Here is a 19,627-nt window from a genome sequence, read left to right as displayed (position 1 = left end):
AGTTATTCTATATCTAACAATCAATGACCACGTCAAAACAAACAAACAATCTACACAGTAACTGACTAGGAATAGCAGACAGAAAAGATTATTTACTTCTCTATATTTTTATTCTTATTTCTTTATTCTTTTACCAGAGTAAGCTCCCATCAGGGACTAGTACTGCTTTTCAGGAATTTACACAGATTGCACAGAAGGGAAACAGATATGATTTCATATTCAGTTGCTTGGTGTATCTTATTACGAGGGGCATTCAATAAGTAATGCCCCTGACCCACTTCCAGTTGTCTGATCTAAATGAAATTTTGCATGTGTAATGAGTCATATGTCTATGGGTTATGTTGCAAAAAACAGCTCTGAACTAACTGTGGTTACTGATTTACTGGTGTTTGAACTGAGTCAGGTGTGAAATGGACCAGGTGTGAAATGGAGCATGTTGAGTGTCGCGCAGTGATCCGGTTTTTGTATTTGAAAGGACGCACACCAAAGGGGACTTTTGATGAAATGAAAAAAACTTATGGTGATGATGCCCCATCATATGACCTTGTAAAACGCTGGCATCCTGAATTCAAACAAGGTCGGAAGTCTGTGGAAACAGCTCCCAGACCTGGTCGTCCCTCTTCTGCCATTGATGAGGCATCTGTCGGAGGACCAACCTGGGATGTCCTACAAGAACAGTGTCCAGAGCTACATCAAATGATGGGAGAAATGCAAAACTCTGGGTGTTTCCTATGAAGAGAAAGACTAATAACTGTGCCAAGTTTCATTAATATCCTGCTATGGGAAATGGGTCAGGGGCATTACTGATTGAATGCCCCTCGTACTTGGATGTCTAACCTTCATTGACGTATATGATATATGTTGATTTATCAGGACTCGACGTAATCTATATCTCTGTTATATTCTATCTGACCCTTACCTCCAACATGACCTCAATGAAAATCGGCCTGCAGGCCGATTTGAGCCTCTCATGAATAAACTAGAGTTCGGCGACCTCATACCTCATGAATATTTAGAGCTTTTGTTAATTTCATGCAAATGACTTAACATTAACATGATTTATGCATGGTGATGTTTATCATTGAATAACGTACAGTACACATGTCACAAGTAAATATCCCAATTCAGATCATTAATCATTAAGCTGTTTTGCAATTTTTGCATAACTTATGCAAATAATTTCCTCATTTGCATATTACATATCTGCATATGTTCCACCGATAACAATTAACAAGTGTTACATTTATCGAAGTCCAGTTATTGCAAACAATGGAATTATACATTGTACATGTATATATTTCCTCATTGATTATGCAAATTAAGTCCTCATTTGCATAAAATGCATATCATTATGAACATCTTTGCCCAAGCTACCTGCATACCTAAAATGCAGGCAATCCGTCCTTCCTTTCTGTAGTTATCCTCTTTGGAGTGTCTTGACAAAAACGCCCCTGCAGTTCCACAATTAAATGTTAGGGGACTGAAACTTGCTCCACTTTGTCATAACGCTAAAAGCCATCTACCACCCAAATGTCTCGACCATATCACGCCCGGGACAAGAGATACATAGAAAAACTGCTATGATAGGATATTCTCATCAATTATGCAGATTTATTCCTAATTTGCATAATTAGTATCTTATCTTGTACAACATTGTCTAAGGTACCTACATACCAAAAATCATGCAAATCCGTTGTTCCCTTCTTGAGTTATTCTCGTCAGCAGTTTTTGACAAAAATACCCCTGCTTTCCCAAAGCAGGCTGCCCAGGACAGGTCATTCTGGAGAAGATGTCGAGGCGCCACGCTCTTAGGAGCAAGCGGGTTGTGAGTGAGTGTGAGTTTCCCAAAGCTAGCCGCTAGGGGGCCCAAACTTATGTCATTTTTTTCTGAGCACAAGAGCTATCTAATACCCCAAAATCGTGACCATAGCTTGTTCAGAACACGAGATAGCAAAACCGGAAGTTGCGCTGCAATACCAAGGGAAGCTGCTAGGGGGCTCAAAATCTATTCATTTCCAGCTTTCATCTCACACTACCAACACACCAAGTATGAAACCAATTCACCCAGCCGTTCTTGAGTTATCTTGTTTACACACAGACACACACACAGACAGACAAACGCAGGGTAAAATATAACCTCCATTACATTTCATGGAGGTAAAAATATAACCTCCATGACATTTCATGGAGGTAACAAAGATTCAAACAGACACACTCACATCCAGTCGATACCCGAGGTCGATGATCCTGCAGAAGCGGAGTGAGGATAAGCTGCTCAGCGGAGGGACCCGGAGAACGGCACCGTCGCTGGGCGAAAACTCAAATGACCGGCCCTTGTTGCAGGCAGAGTTAGGGAGTCGAACTCGCTCGACGATGTTTGTGGCCTCTTCCACCCTCCACGACCCGAACCTCCCATGGAATGTTCCGACCTGTGATGAAGCATGATTGACTGGGTGTTGACATCATTGACACACGGGTTTTCAGCCGTTTTACACACACATTTTCGGCCGGGTTTCAAATGACAATGTTTGTTATCTCCATGAAAAATGGAGATATAGTTTTAGGTGTGTCTGTCTGTGTGTCTGTGGGTGTGTATGTGTGTGTGTGTGTGTGTTTGTTTGTTTGTGTTTCCGAATATTTGTGGTCAGCATAACTCAAGAATCTCTGGATGGATTGCCATGATATTTGGTATGTGGGTAGGTTTTGGGAAGACTGAGGTTAAGGTCAATTTAGGGCCCCTGGTATGTGACCTTGGTACTGCAGCAGAAATTCCGTTTTTGTATCTTTTTACCTGGATGCGCTATGGTCTTGATTTTTTTGGTGTCAGATAGCTTGTGATGTAAGGAATATGTGGTGTATGTATGGGTCCCTAGCAGGTTGCTCTGGAACTGCAGGGGCGTTTTCCTCAAAATCTTCTAAGGAGGGATAACTGGACAAGGGAATGACAAATTTAGATGATATGTGGTATGTAGGTAGCTTACACAGAGATGTACATAATCAAATGCAAATTATGTAAACTGGCACTTGATTTGCATAATTAAGGAGGAAAATCTAAATTTGTAGTGTTTGCCATTGTAGGACTCAAATACCTGTCTTATATGTAGTTTGTGGCTAGTGGAACATTAACAGATATCAATTATGCAAATATGTCCCTAATTTACATAATAAGTATAAAAGTGCTACACTTCTTATAAATGGTAAATGATTGCACAATCAACATTGGGACCAGTGTAAGTTGTCTAAATGTATACATAACCAAGCATAGATTATGTAAATGTGGAAATAGTTTACTTAATCAGGCTATTTAATGGAGATATGAGGTCTCCGAACTCTTGTTTTTATTGTAGTTTGAAATCAACGTCCTTTGACTTGATATCCTCACATGCCCAGTTCATAATGACATCGGACATAGGTCAACCCGCGGATAAAAGTGAACTAGCTTTACCTGCACCAGCCTAGCCTCCACATGCATAACGTCATCGGCAAAACTGTTGTTCTCCACGGTTCCCCTGATGGCGATCACCTCCCCTGGGCAGTAGACTGTTCGGTCCGGCTGGGCCTGGAGCTCCACCGGCCCGGTCAAACAGCACACGCGTACGTCCGAACAGAGACGAAGGTCTCTGTTCGACCGGACCATGTTGGGAGGGTGCTGTCATCAATTCAAAATGAATGAATCAAAGAATGTAATAGTATGGCTCGTGCATTGTAAACATGGAAAAAGTAGGGGTGTGTGAAAATCAACACACTAATAAATACTCTAAGATCACCACATTATCAAACTAGAGTTTGACGACCCCATACATTCGCCAAATAATGTTAACCTTAAAGTTTGCAACTGATGTATCATATCTGCTTATCATTAAGCATGCAAAAGGGTCCTCATTTGTATTAATATACCTGTGGTATGGCTGAAATATAATTTTGCAAATTATATTCCAATTTGCATAATTGATATTTAACTATATGAAGCACTTAGCACGTAGGTTACCCCACAGATAAAGGTGAACTTAGCGTTAGATTCACAGAAAATGCCAAGAGGATGCAACACTATTTGGAACATGCATGCATATGTGGCAGAAAAATAACGAGGTAACAGTCCTCAAATAGCTGAATAAGTTAAGAAAACGGTCAGACGTTTAACCCTATCCAGACTGGGGGGGGGGGGGGGTGTGGCTAAAAGTGCCCGCGCTGACTTTGACCTCCTATACCTCCCGAACGGCTTGTGCTACAACAACCAAACTTGGTGAGTTTTCCGAAAATATTGTTCGCAACAATTTATTAAAAATTGGGTAATATGAGTATTTTTGGGTAATATGAGTATTTTTCGTGTTGCCATGGCAACGGGTTTCTGAAAGGCAAATTTTACAAAAATCAACAATTTTGGTTTAAACAATGGGATTTTAAGATATTCTTGCTAAACTAAACTTCTTTTCATATATCTTTAATATCTAACACATCTTAGTTAAACATTTATAATTAAATATTCATAAATTATGCTAATGAGATGACGTAATTGGTCAAAAATCCAAGATGGCCGACAATATCATGATTTAGCATATAACAAGCCTATTTTCACTCAGATTTCATCACTACGTGGTATTTTCTTACAGAAAACATTCATGTGAACGTTTTTAATCCATTTCCATGGGCTTTTAGCGTTATATGTTGAAAAAAAAATGTATCTTGAAAAATTTAAGGTTCATAATCCAACATGGCGGATAGCTAAACTACAGATGACGTCATTCTATGACGTAATTTTGACGTCGTTGCGTCAGCTTTAGACAACAGAAGTCTTATAACCCTTAAATATTAATAAGAAAGCTTTATTGGTAATTTTTTGAGTGAGATATTTAGGTACTAGGGGTATTCCCGGTTTTAGCCAAAAATATAAATTAATGACGTCATAATTACGTCATATTACGTCATAATGATATAAAAATTTCAGGAATCATAGAACTCGATGAGCACAACTCTCCCTGCAAATTTGGTGATCGTACAGTAAGCCGTTTTGAAAATACGAAGGGGGGGTCGAATGAGCCCCCCCCCCCCCCAGGCCAGGGAAGGCCCAAAAAGCCCAGTCTGGATAGGGTTAAGGTGGCATCCACTTATGCTGCCTTATGCCGCCTGGCATCAATTATCTTGCTATGCATAAACGTAAATCCTGTGCAAGATCCTATAAAAAAGCTTATCCGTACACATCGGACGAAACCACAAATCAGTCTATAATGATAACGTTAATGGTAGCTTTCTGACTCACGGTTCTACTAAACCCTTCCCAAGAATCCTCTTCGCCTTTATCCAGAACCTGGAACACCTTTTCTGTGGACTGGTAGGGCTTGCCGATGGTTGCCTTGGTGATGTAGCGAACATAGCCGTAGCGTTGCCATTCGAACGAGTCCGGCAGTCCGTCCGCAGGAAGCTGGACCTGGAACGGGAAGGCGTGGCGACCCGCGGGCAGCACGTGTGACGTCACAGGACCGTCTCCAGTCTGTCCTCGCTCTACAATGAAACCATTTAAGTTGGTAACGCTAGGTTACCTTTATTCGCATGCGCAGATAAACCTATGTCGGACAACTCCTCCCCTAGTTCACCTTTATCCGCATACCCCTCCCCACACACTCAGAAGTACTCCCAAAGAATGTTTACAGAATGCTCTCCTGACGGAACTGTTGACGTTGACCCATTTCTGCTTTTGTTTTAAATGGCATTTGAATCTTCACCATTTCCAAGGGCGCATGCCCCCGGACCCCTAAAATGCTCGCACCTTCGAATTCGACACTCGCTAGACCAAAAAATATACAAAAGAACCATCAAAAAAACTCTCGTTACGTATATAATGTGTACCGGGATAGCTCGCACCTATACTTGTATACATAATAGCAGTATGGGTTAGACTAAAGTCAAATTTCCACAAAGGGCCCCGGCCTGTCAGTTTCAGGAAAGAAAAGTACGATAAAAAACCAACACAGAATGGACCAAAAATAACCCAATGGCATACCCTGTGCATATCTATTGGCATAAACTTTAATTTTTCGTTTCCACAAATAGCCCGGCCGGGTCCCAGATAGGAAATGTGACATAGTCCGGGGGGGTGGGTGGTTCTACCCTACCGTTGCCGAATAGCGTGACCTCGTGACTTAAGTATGTCTCTGAAGCCGTGCAGTTGTCATCGCCACTGTAAAAACTCACTTTGCTGTGTCCGTGGAACTGCAGCCTCAAACCTGCAGGGGACACAAACTTTATTTATGATTCATCCAGAGCTTGACGTCCTGTCACCCGCAATACTGCAAGTTGACAGAAATTCTGCTTCCAATTTGGATGAGCTTTAGTGAATAAATGAAGACCTTTATTGTACAATATGGTTTTGGAAACGGACAGACTTTTCAACTAGCATCCGCTAGTTTTCGTCAGTGACACTGAAGTGATCTGGAAGAAACTAGTTTTATACCCTAACTATAAGTGAAGACAATTTTAGATGTCCAATAGGAAACATTGTAAGACAAAGGCAAGCTGAAGACAATTTGGATTCCAATAGGAAACAAATTTAAAGGTAAGGAAAAGTCAAGCTGAAGTCAAACAAGTTGTTTGAAGTAACCATATATGTCAATGTTATATTATTATTTGTTCGACGTCTTCTTTATTACCTTTTATCTTTATTTTCTCTGCCAGGTCAACGACCACGTGACCTTTGACAAATTCCCCGGGCTCGAACACATCATTCCTCTCATCAAACTCGATGGCGAACTGTCGGAGTTTCTCCATCTGTGGGAAAGGGGAAAGTGGAAATGATACCGAATCAGGAAAACTCATTGAAAAGCTAATCTTAACTTCCACTGGTCGCAACAGAGCAGACATACGCTATTTACGGCCCGGGTTCGTTACTTTTAGCTTTTTATCGACAGACCACGGCTTAGGCTTGGGTCACATTCTCAACCCGGGGACCGGCCGGGATATTTAAAAGAATGAAAAAAAATTAAGATAAATACCTAGAAATATACGCAAATCCTGCCATGAATCTTATGTTGAAATTCTGCCTATTCTGATGTCTTTAATATCATTCTGTTAGGCTTGGCACCGGTTTGGAAATGTGACCTATGCCTTAACGTCCCGTCCTGAGGACTGCAACTCTTCTCGGTTGCGTGCATGCATGTCGAGTCCAACTCGCGGACCGCTAAAGCCTGGGGCACAACCCGCGCGCCGTACGTGCAAATACGTGCTGTCTACGTGCCAAAACGTGGGCAATCTTTTGGTGTCCGTAAGTGGTAAGTACCGTCTCCGTACGAGCTCGTAGGGAATCCGACGGATTTTGGAGCACGCAGACACGCCGTAGAAATTTAAGTGCATGCAGAACTTCCTCTACGTTCGGGCTGCGGATTCGCCCTCCGTACGTGCCAGTACGGGCGACGCGCCTGCCATGTACAGCCTCAGCGTTTTCAGAAATACGTGGCGGACGTGGCCTCCACAAAAAACGTACGGACAAATTGCACGTACGGCGGGTTGTGCCCCAGGCTTAACCACGGGACTAAGCACGATAGCTGTGAAGCTCCATTCACCGAATGACAAAATTCTTTATTCACAAATTAAGAGTTTCACTAGCTGACGTTTTGATGACCGTCTGTCGCTGATTCTACTTCACACTGCAGCTATAGGTGGCGCTGCTGCAGAGTTGAGAATTCGGTAACGTTACCGAACGTAAAGTATTAGTTAGATAACGTCAAACAACAATAATAAAGAAATCGAACAGCCAATCCTTTAGAATACGATTCCAGACGTCATTTACTAATCTGACGAACTCATTCAAGAACCCATTCATTTATTCCGAAAACTGACTCTGTAACATATAATTGGCAGCTTTTTCCTGTGACGTAAGGAGCTACATGTACATGTATTCTAACTCACCATTGATGGTACGTACATGTAGTAGTAGTCGACACACACTGATTCACCGTTGTCGGCAAAATTAGTACCGAAGTGTGCTAGGTGAACTTCTCTTTCGTTTTAGCGACATTTACCCATATAGTAGATTTCATACGGATCCATCCACAACTTCTCCAGTTATGCTGACCCCCCCCCCCCCCTCCACACACATACACGCAAACACAAACAAACCCACCTGACCTTACCTCACCTTATCCCTTCATCTCCTAGACCTTGAAGTCTAAAATCAGCTCTCTAGAAAGTTTGTACAGTTTTGTATCCCCGCCTGTGCATGAAAAACCCAAGTTGACGGCAATGTTAGAGATATTTCGGTGCTTATCCGACATCGAATCGTGACTTCTGCATGAAATGATCATGGGCCAAACCTGTTTGTTCACTTTTTTGTGCCTGAGTCAGAATATATATTTACACATAGTTAGGTGTCAATGTTTCACCTTTGACATGGGAGCGGCGATAAATAAACATCATACCTTAGTTTTCAGTGAAGCAGACAGTGTAAGGTATTGTTCGGTGTTGCAACAAATACTACTACGTTCGACAAACATCGAGACGAGACTACGCTTTGACCTTCAGAAACACTGTCTGCTGTATTGCTAGTTGACACTTTCTTCTGTACACCTCCGTACCCTTGGGGCCAGTCATGTTTTTGATTTGATTGTTCTTTGCCTCGCAAGCCTTGCGGCTAGTGTGGTATAGGGCTTACGTCATACAATCATTAGGCCACAGCAAGTAAATTCTATGGATGACATCCGCTGCTAGCCTCCATAGCAGGCTCTCTAGGGCCTTTTCTTGGCTCATAAACACTTTTGCTGGCCATTTCTTTTTGTACTGGATCGCTGATTGGTGGCTTTTTCTGATTGCCGGCCGGCTCTCCAAGGAGATCTCTTCAGTGTCACTGAGGAAGATAGTGGATGCCGTCTTAAACGTCTTATCGTTTCCAAAATCTTATCCATTTGACTGGGTAACTCGTTTTGATGCATTATAGGTATAGGGCCTAATGTTTCTTTCCTTTAAACTTTTGATCCAATTTGGAGAAACCTTTTGGGTTCGAAGGAACAAGTAGGGTGTAAGCTTAAGGGTACGGATACATTGACGTCTCCAACACTGATTCTATGTTGATTACACATACTAAAAGCGATCTCTATTAGGTGAAACATAAACTGCAGCACAAAGATCACCCTTTGCTTTAAATCTTTAACAGCCGTAGGCGAAATGACCACAGTGGTTTAAAAGTGCGCGTGCTATGCTATGAACACGGACCTATGCGAGACACACATTTGAAGAAACGACAATGACTCTGCAATGATATTCAAAACTCACTTCTCCACAGAATTTGCAAAACGTAGTTCACTTCTACAGATCATAATGTGACGTTATAATTAGGTCCACCATGGTCACTTGACCATTACAGGCATTAGGACTTAATGAACTCCTTGACGTCACACACGAAAACACATGTGATGAGACTCAATTAACTAAAATCTTTAGCCCACGTTAAAATCCATGTAACGTTAAATGTAGTTATGTATTTCTATTTTCAAAACATTCACTGATAACCCTGTATCAAACCTGTTATCGTAGTTCCACTTTATTTCATAATCAAAAACCATGTCGAGCTGGAGGTAGTATTAGTTTAGTTATTTCTCCTCCTACTTCTCAGGCTATAACTTCACGTCTGGGAGAGGAGCACTCACTCACTCACTCCGGCGAGCTCGCTCGGAATCTGCACATAACTAGTTTCCACCACCCCTCTTTGTCACCCATCGCTGTGGGAAGTTGCTGCAGGTCCAAACCGCTGTCTTTAGCCAGCTGCTTAGTGTACGACTATCGGTTATAAGTAGTATATATTGTCATATATAGGCTGTAGGCTGAAATACATTCCGCTCACATCGTTTTAAAACACAACAGTACGATTCAATTTTACTCAAAATGTCACATATTTGTAGCATACGTAAAACTTCAAGGTGGCAGTATAAAAATATCAATATAGCATAGCAATTTCTAAATGTCTTATTTCGCCGTTTAACGTTCTTAATAATGATTATAACGGGCTGTTTTGTATCGTCTAATTGTTTGTCCTTATGGGGCTTGGTGCCTGAGAATAATTGTTTTGGTAACGGGTGGTTCGGTAGAGTGCTACAGTCATTTTTTCAGAGTTTCTTAGGTTTCGGTCGTGTTCTTGTCGACGCGTGCTTGGCAGGAGGTCTGATAGTGCGTTCTGATGCGGTCATGACGTGGGCAAACTTAATGCAGAGAGTCCTGCGTCTGTTCTCAAGGGTCTCCAGTTTGCACATCCGCAGCGCTGAGCTGTAGACGCCGGCGGCGGCTCCCAACAAGTTTGCAACCTACGAGGGGGGAGCTACAAAAATACGAGGGTGAGTAATGCAAGTTGTTTCTATAATCAGCTCATATTTTAACCGAATGAGTTGATATTCGGCACAAAGGTAAAGGCATGTATCTTCTTGAGATTGAAATACATGTATATACATTTGCTGTTTGTCATTTTATGAGTTGATTTCAAGATGACCATACCCTTGCACGATCAGTTTCTCTAGATATGACCGGCTTACATGTACACTGATTATTGTAGGAAGTTGAAATTACACGTGTACAATAACAAATGTCACTATAGGTTACATGTCGATTTTCGTTTCTAATCTTCCATTGGTTATATACTTTTACAGATGCTAGGATGGAGTCAGTTCTAACATCAGAGTCAGTTGTATTCATATATAATACGAATACTAATACAGTATACGTAGAAGCCGTTTAATCGCACACCCCATTTGCCAGCGCATTTCGTGCAATTATCTGGGTGGTGAAACAAATCGAAGTTATCAATCGGGACCGCACCACCACGGGATTTGGAGATTCAGTGCAAAAATTATAGAAGAAGCTGTTATCCTACTCTCCAAGCAGAGGTTGGAGAGAGTTATATGCCGTCTTTTACTATCAGCCTCCCAACCTGATCGAAAAAGACGGCATGTTAGGAAAAGGTCACGATTCCCCACCACCCTCTGCTTGGAGAGTACGGTTATCCGCTGTGCAATTAACTGACTTCTACTGTACCTATGGAAGCCGCTAGGGGCTTCAAATCATCTCCAGTGTTCTTCCCACCCCTCCAACATACCAAATATTAAGCCAATTCCTCCAGAGTTATCTTGTTGACAGACAAACATACAGACAGACGCAACCCAAAATATCACTTCTATTGATATTTGATGGATGTAATGAAAACAATTGGAAAAACGACACGACAGTCGAACACTCACAGTCAAGGTCAGGTGCAGCAGCGACCCGGGATGTTGGTTGGTTGACGACTACAGGTCCGGTGACGTAGGGGAGGGGGGCAAGGGGGTCGGCGTAAGCAGGGGGATCTGCACAGGGGGTCTGTGTGCTGTCCTGTGGGGCCGCACAGGGTTAAAGGGGGTCGGCGTAAGCAGGGGGGTCTGCACAAGGAGTCTGTGTGCTGCCGTGGGGGGGGGGGGCGCACAGAGGGGCTGGGCGCTGTAAGCAGGGGGGTCTATACAGGGGGGCTGTGCGCTGTAAGCAGGGGGGTCTATACAGGGGGTCTGTGTGCTGCCGTGGGGGTGGTGCCTGCAGGAGCATATCCTGATGGGGATCATTACCTTCGGACCACCCTCATTGGGTCGGACTCTGGCCACAACCTGCGGGGTGCCATGAAATAACAGAGGAAGCCAGTCTATATCTATCTATCAATGGCAACTTGACCACGTCAAAACAAACAAACAAACAAACTATCTACACAGTAACTGACAAGGAATAGCAGACAGAAAAGGTTATTTATTCATTTATCTATTCATTTTTTTAATTTCTGTATTCCTTTACCAGAGTAAGCTCCCATCAGTGACTAGTACTGCTTTTCAGGACGCCCTGGATAAATTTACACGGATTGCATAGAAGGGAAAATTTTGCACATCACAGGAGCTATAATGTAGCTATCTGGGATAATAAGTAGGGATAAGAACACCATAAATCACTTTAAAAAACAAATGAATGCAGCATATGACATGCTCATAATCATATAAAGACGATCAAATAATCGATGGACACACGTACGACAGCAAATCCGACGTCCTTTAAGAGATTCTTGAAGTAAAAGAAATGACCAAAACTAACGAACCGGGACAATGAACCTCGAGGTTTTGCTCTACTACGTACTAGTATATGTCTTTGCACCATGTATATGATATATGCGCAAAAGCAGTTATTTATACTCAAGCAACTGGATATGACTGCGTTTTGGCGTATCTTATTACCTGGATGTCTAACCTTCATTGACGTATATGATATATGTTGAATAGACTCACTGAACTTGAACAGAAACGAAGAGACAGGAAAGAAAAGGAGAGAAGACCCAACCCCAGCACCGCCGTCGGATGCCCGATGTGCGGACAAATATGTGCCTCAGCATTTGGACCACGAGCACACCTGCGGCGCCATTGACGTCATCACCGCAGTGCGATGGACACCCAACATACATTTTTGACGTAATCTATATGTCTGTTATATTTTATCTGACCCTTACCACCTTCATGATCTCAATGAAAAGCGGCCTCATGAATAAACAAAGTTCAAACAGACACACTCACATCCAGTCGATACCCGAGGTCGATGATCCTGCAGAAGCGGAGTGAGGAGAAGCTGCTCAGCGGAGGGACCCGGAGAACGGCACCGTCGCTGGGCGAAAACGCAAATGACCTGCCCCACTTGCAGGCGGAGTTAGAGAGTCGAACTCGCTCGACGATATTTGTGGCCTCTTCCGTCATCGGTCCGTATTCCCACCTTCCATGGAATGTTACGACCTGTGATAAAGCATCATTGGTTGGATTTACACATGCATTTTCGGCCGTGTTTACACACACATTGTTGGCCGGGTAGATGCAAACGCATTTTAGAGGCACACGCATTTTTGGCTGGGTAGATGCACACGCATTTCGACCGTGTTTACACACTCATTTTTGACCGGATACACGCGTTTTAGATGCACACGCGTTTTCGGCTCGGTAGATGCACACGCATTTTCGGCCGGGTAGATGCACTCATTTTTGGCCGGATAGATGAACACGCATTTTCGGCCGTGTTTACACACGCATTTTTGGCCGGGTAGATGCACACGCATTTTAGATGCACACGCGTTTTCGGCCGGGTAGATGCACACGCATTTTAGATGCACACGCGTTTTCGGCCGGGTAGATGCACACGCATTTTAGATGCACACGCGTTTTCGGCCGGGTAGATGCACACGCATTTTCGGCCGGGTAGATGCACATGCATTTTAGATGCACACGCGTTTTCGGCCGGGTAGATGCACACGCATTTTCGGCCGGGTAGATGCACATGCATTTTAGATGCACACGCGTTTTCGGCCGGGTAGATGCACACGCATTTTCGGCCGGGTAGATGCACATGCATTTTAGATGCACACGCGTTTTCGGCCGGGTAGATGCACACGCGTTTTCGGCCGGGTAGATGCACACGCATTTTAGATGCACACGCGTTTTCGGCCGGGTAGATGCACACGCATTTTAGATGCACACGCGTTTTCGGCCGGGTAGATGCACACGCATTTTCGGCCGGGTAGATGCACATGCATTTTAGATGCACACGCGTTTTCGGCCGGGTAGATGCACACGCGTTTTCGGCCGGGTAGATGCACACGCATTTTAGATGCACACACGTTTTTGGCCGGGTAGATGTACACACGTTTCCGGCCGGGTAGATGCACACGCATTTTTGGCCGGGTAGACGCACACGCATTTTAGATGCACACGCATTTTTGGCCAGGTAGATGCACGCGCATTTTAGATGCACACGCATTTTCGGCCGGGTAGATGCACACGCGTTTTCGCCGCGTTCATGACCAAGTTGCACGGCAAGGTGCGCAATATGTTTAAGAGACAACCCACCAAACTGCCACCATCCCTCCTCCACCAAGAGTGACTTGAGGCATGGTTAGATAATCCAATATCCTTTGCATTTAAAAGCATGTTATTTTGTGGATATCAAGTCAACTGTCAATGCTTCCAAATGTGATGTTTTGAAAATATTGCAATTTGAAACCACCGTCCGTCGACTTGACATCCCTACATACCCTGTTCATAATGACATCGGGTATAGGTCAGCCTTACCTGCACCAGCCCAGCCGCCACATACAAAATATTATAGGAACTGTTGTTCTCCACGGTCCCCCTGATGGCGATGACTTCCCCAGGGCAGTAGACTGTTCGGTCCGGCTGGGCCTGCAACGCTACCCGAAGCTCCACCGGCCCGGTGGTGGTCGAACAGCACTCGGCCGCGGTCGCTTCCTCGTCTCTGTTCGAGCGGACCATGTTGGGAGGGTGCTGTCATCGATTCAAAACGCACAATGAATGGAAGAATGCAATAGTAATAATAGTATGGCTCATGCGTCGATGAAGGCTAGACATCCAGGTAATAAGATATGCCAAATAGCAGTTACTCAAGCAACTGGATAGGATTTTGGAAATGGTCCGACGTTCAGTGTCACTGACGAAAACTAGTGGATGCTAGTCTGACCGTTTCCAAAATCATATCCAGTTGCTTGAGTAACTGCTCTTTGGAGTATGGCTCATAGTCTCGTGCTCTCTACACATACAAAATGTAGGGGTGTGGGAAGATCAACAAACCAATAAATACTCTGAGACCACCACATTATAAAACTAGCCAATTCGCCAAATGATGTTAAACTTAAAGTTTGCAACTGATGTATTATGCATGCAAAAAGAGTCCTCATTTGCATTAATCATAGACGTTATTCATCACCTCCACCCAAATAACAGACGTACACCATCTATCTAAAAAGCAGATAATGATAGCATTTTCTGATGGTTTATGCAAATGAGGTCTCATTTGCATAGTCAATGTTCAATGATATTCACCTGTACATAACTTTGAAATGCCAAATAAGAAATTCTGGTCATTTTCCACAATGGGATTATAGCATTTTCACATCAATTATGAAAATTAGGTCTTCATTTGCATACTGAAGAAGAAGAAACATTACAAATACAATATGTATCACCATACCTGTGGTATGGCTGAAATATATTTATGCAAATTAGATTCCGATTTGCAAAATAGATATTCAACAATATGGAGCACCTCCAACAAATGTAGGTTACCACACAGATAAAGGTGAACTAGCGTTAGATCCACAGCAAATGCCAGGAGGATTCAACACTATTTGAAAGATGCATGGCAGAAAAAAACGAGGTAACAGTCATCAAACAACTGAATAAGTAAAGAAAACGGTCAGACGTTTCAGATGGCATCTACTGCCTTATGCCGTCCGGCAACAATTATCTTGCTATGCATGAACGTGGAACAAAAAAAGCTGATCCGTACACATCGCCGGACGAAATCACAAATGTCTATAATGATAACGGGTAATAACTTGAAAGTTCATCTGTGTTGGTAGAAGTCATTCTTGAAACAGTTGAACTGTAATTTCAAACATTGACCCAAATTTTCGACTGCACAGCATCAGTCTTTGTCAAGGCTCTACGGTGGGCGACTGGGCGCCATAGCCTTTCTGCAACCTATGATCCACTGCCAACTGAGTCACGTGTTCTATCTGCAAAACGTGACGTCAAGACAGCAGTTGATTGTTCATTCCTTGTCAAAGACTGATGCTGTGCAGTCGTTGGAAATTACAGTTCAACTATTTCAAGAATAACGGGTAATGTTAACGATAATAGTAACTTCCTGACTCACGATTCTACTAAACCCTTCCCAAGAATCCTCCTCTTCGCCTTTATCCAGAACCTTGAACACCTTTTCTGTGGAACTGTAGCTATAGGGCTTGCCGATGGTGGCCTTGGTGATGTAGCGAACATAGCCGTAGTGTTCCCACTCGAACGAGCACGGCAGTCCGTCCGCCAGAAGCTGGACCTGGAACGGGAAGGCATGGCGACCCGCGGGCAGCACGTGTGACGTCACAGTATCGTCTCCAGTTTGTCCTTGCTCTGCAATGGAACCATCATTTAAGTTAGTAACGCTAGTTCACCTTTATTCGCAGATAAACCTATCTCGGACCCCCCCCCCTAGTTCACCTTTATCCGCAGACCCCTCCCCGCACACTCAGAAGGACCCCTAAAGAATGTTTACAGAATCCTCTCTTGACGGAACTGTTGACGTTGACCCATTTCTGCTTTTGTTTTAAATGGTATTTGAATCTTCACCATTTCCAAGGGTGCATGCCCCCGGACCCCTAAAATGCTCGCACCTTCGAATTCGACACTCGCTAGACCAAAAAATATACAAAAGAACCATCAAAACGAAATTCTCGTTACGTATATAATGTGTACTGGGATAGCTCGCACCTATACTTGTATACATAATAGCAGTATGGGTTAGACTAAAGTCAAATTTCCACAAAGGGCCCCGGCCTGGCAGTTTCGGGAAAGAAAAGTACGATAAAAAACAAACACAAAATGGACCAAAAATAACCCAATGGCATACCCTGTGCATATCTATTGGCATAAACTTTAATTTTTCGTTTCCACAAACAGCCCGGCCGGGTCCCAGATAGGAAATGTGACATAGTCCGGGGGGTTCTACCCTACCGTGGCCGAATAGCGTGACCTCGTGACTTAAGTATGTCTCTGAAGCCATGTAGCTGTCTTCGCCAATGTCAAAACTCACTTTGCTGCGTCCGTGGAACTGCAGCCTCAAACCTGCAGGGGACACAAGCTTTATTTATGATTCATCCAGGGCTTGACGTCCTGTCATCCGCAATACTGCAAGTTGACAGAAATTCTGCTTCCAATTTGGATGAGCATTTAGTGAATAAATGAAGACCTTTATTGTACAATATGATTTTGGAAACGGACAGACTTTTCAACTAGCATCCGCTAGTTTTCGTCAGTGACACTGAAGTGATCTGGAAGAAATTAGTTTTATACCCTAACTATGAGTGAAGACAATTTTAGATGTCCAATAGGAAACATTGTAAGACAAAGGCAAGCCGAAGACAATTTGGATTCCAATAGGAAACAAATTTAAAGGTAAGGAAAAGTCAAGCTCAAGTCAAACAAGTTGTTTGAAGTAACCATATATGTCAATGTTATATTATTATTTGTTCGACGTCTTCTTTATTACCTTTTATCTTTATTTTCTCTGCCAGGTCAACGACCACGTGACCTTTGACAAATTCCCCGGGCTCGAACACGTCCTTCCTTTCATCAAACTCGATGGCGAACTGTCGGAGTTTCTCCATCTGTGGGAAAGGGGAAAGTGTAAAATATACCGAATCAGTAAAGCTCATTGAAGAGCTAATCTAAACTTCCACTGGTCGCAACAGAGAAGACATACGCTATTTACGGCCCGGGTTCGTTACTTTTAGCTTTTTATCGACAGACCACGGCTGAGGCTTAGGTCACATTTCCAAAACGGGGACCGGCCGGGATGTTTAAAAGAATGAAAAAAAAAATTAAGAAATACCTAGAAATATACGCAAATCCTGCCATGAATCTTATGTTGAAATTCTGCCTATTCTGATGTCTTTAATATCATTCTGTTAGGCTTGGCCCCGTTTTGGGAATGTGACCTATGCCTTAACGTCCCGTCCTGAGGACTGCAACACTTCTCGGTTGCGTGCATGCATGTCGAGTCCAACTCGCGGACCGCTAAAGCCTGGGGCACAACCCGCGCGCCGTACGTGCAAATACGTGCTGTCTACGTGCCAAAACGTGGGCAATCTTTTGGTGTCCGTAAGTGGTAAGTACCGTCTCCGTATGAGCTCGTAGGGAATCCGACGGATTTTGGAGCACGCAGACACGCCGTAGAAATTTAAGTCCATGCAGAACTTCCTCTACGTTCGGGCTGCGGATTCGCCCTCCGTACGTGCCAGTACGGGCGACGCGCCTGCCATGTACAGCCTCAGCGTTTTCAGAAATACGTGGCGGACGTGGCCTCCACAAAAAATGTACGGACAAATTGCACGTACGGCGGGTTGTGCCCCAGGCTTAACCACGGGATTAAGCACGATACCTGTGAAGCTCCATTCACCGAATGACAAAATTCGTTATTCACAACTAAAGACTTTCACTAGCTGACGTTTTGATGACCGTCTGTCACTGATTCTACTTCACACTGCAGCTATAGGTGGCGCTGCTACAGAGTTGAGAATGCGGTACCGAACGTAAAGTATTGACACGTGTAGTTAGATACCGTCAAACAAATAAATCGAACAGCCAGTCCTTTAGAATACGATTGCAAACGTTACTGTATATATCCGTGCGTGAATACTTAAAGTTAGGGACCCGGCTGCAGTGCTAAGAAACGTTGGTTGTTGTACCTTTTTGGTTGCGGGCAACTCTGTTTTTCAGTCATTTAATCTGATGAATTTAATCATTCACGAATCCATTCACTGAATCCAATGACATATACCCGACATTCGTTGTTAAGATATGTTAACGTTATATAACTGACAGCTTTTTTGCTGAGACGTAGCGAGCTATTTTAACTCACTGGCACTTGTGATCGTATCGTACGTAGTCGACCTACACTAATTCACGTCTTTAAGCGCTGTCGGTAATTATAAACTATTCCAGAAGCGTGATACCGGGTCAATTTTCGAACTTCTCTTTCGTTTCAACATGTCTTGTTGTTCAATTGCCGAGTCGACTGTACCACATATTAGATTTCATACGGATCCATCCACAACTTCTTCAGTTATGCTGCCCCCCCCCCCCCCCTCCATTCACACAACTCACCTGACCTTACCTCACCTTATCCCTTGATCTCGCACAGCAGCAGCGATATCCTTGACATTGGGCTCTCTAGAATCTGTACAGTTCATGTATCCCCGCCTGTGAAAGCCCAAGTTGACGGCAATGTTAGAGATATTTCAGTCCTGCCCCGACATGGAAGCCTGACTTCCGCATGAAATGATCAGTCAAACCTGTTTGTTCACTTTTTGAGTGTAAATAAATAGACACACAATTAGGTGTCAATGTTTCACCTTTGACATGGGAGCGATAGATAAACATCATACCTTGCTTTTCAGTAAAACAGACAGTGTAAAGTGATGTTCGGTGTTGCGTTACAACTACTTCTGCGTTCGAGACGATAATACGCTTTGACCTTGAGAAACTGTCTGCTGTACACCTCCATACCCTGGGGGGGGGGGGGGGAGCCATGTTTTTGTTTTGATTGTTCTCTGCCATTTCTTCGTCGGCATCAGGATCATGCCTCCTCGTAATTTAGAACTCGCAGACTCGTCGTCCGATCGATTTTCGCTACATGTGGGGGGGGGGGTATTCAGAATTGATAACTTTATACAAAGGAGCTCAAGACAAATTTTTGATAATCCAGTAGGAAACAACTAGCCTGGTATCCAGCCGTAATATAGCTCCCGAGTCTCTTCTCTCCTCTTTGCAATTGCACTAGGAGAGACTCTGGAGCTATATTACGGCTGTATACCAGGCTAGGTAACAACAGGAGCTAATTCACTCACTTGCATCACCTTCGCCTTGACTTATATAGTAGTACCTTTCTTTAAAAATTGTCTTCATCTCCTTTGCATATCAATTAATTGTCAGGGTAAAAAACCTGCTCCCCAACAAGAATCTCTTCAGTGTCACTGAGGAAGATAGTGGATGCAGTCTTACCGTTTCCAAAATCATACAGTTGACTGCGTTACTAC

At 43.5% G+C, this 19,627-nt stretch overlaps 2 protein-coding genes across 2 annotated transcripts in view; both read right to left on the bottom strand.

The window, feature by feature from the left end:
• The window catches only part of LOC118428814 (arrestin domain-containing protein 2-like), a 24,603-nt gene extending 5,650 nt beyond the window's left edge, over positions 1–18,953 (bottom strand). Inside the window, exons 1-2 of the mRNA XM_035839036.1 lie at positions 18,696–18,953; positions 6,645–6,762 (exon numbers count right to left, since the gene is read on the bottom strand). Of these exons, the coding sequence (XP_035694929.1) occupies positions 6,645–6,762 (118 nt within the window). The 5' untranslated portion in view covers positions 18,696–18,953. The remainder of the gene's footprint in view (positions 1–6,644; positions 6,763–18,695) is intronic.
• On the bottom strand, positions 2,128–5,574 carry LOC118428832 (arrestin domain-containing protein 3-like). The gene is made up of 3 exons (XM_035839061.1): positions 5,258–5,574; positions 3,446–3,649; positions 2,128–2,429 (listed from the first exon to the last, which is right to left on the bottom strand). The coding sequence occupies exons 2-3, from the start codon at positions 3,635–3,637 to the stop codon at positions 2,202–2,204; spliced, it is 420 nt and encodes a 139-aa protein (XP_035694954.1). The 5' UTR covers positions 3,638–3,649; positions 5,258–5,574; the 3' UTR covers positions 2,128–2,201.
• Positions 18,954–19,627: the final 674 nt, after the last annotated feature.

The sequence above is a fragment of the Branchiostoma floridae genome, chromosome 1 (genome assembly GCF_000003815.2).
Source record: "Branchiostoma floridae strain S238N-H82 chromosome 1, Bfl_VNyyK, whole genome shotgun sequence".
In the NCBI taxonomy this organism is placed as follows: domain Eukaryota; kingdom Metazoa; phylum Chordata; class Leptocardii; order Amphioxiformes; family Branchiostomatidae; genus Branchiostoma; species Branchiostoma floridae.
This window is presented reverse-complemented; position numbering and strand designations above follow the sequence as displayed.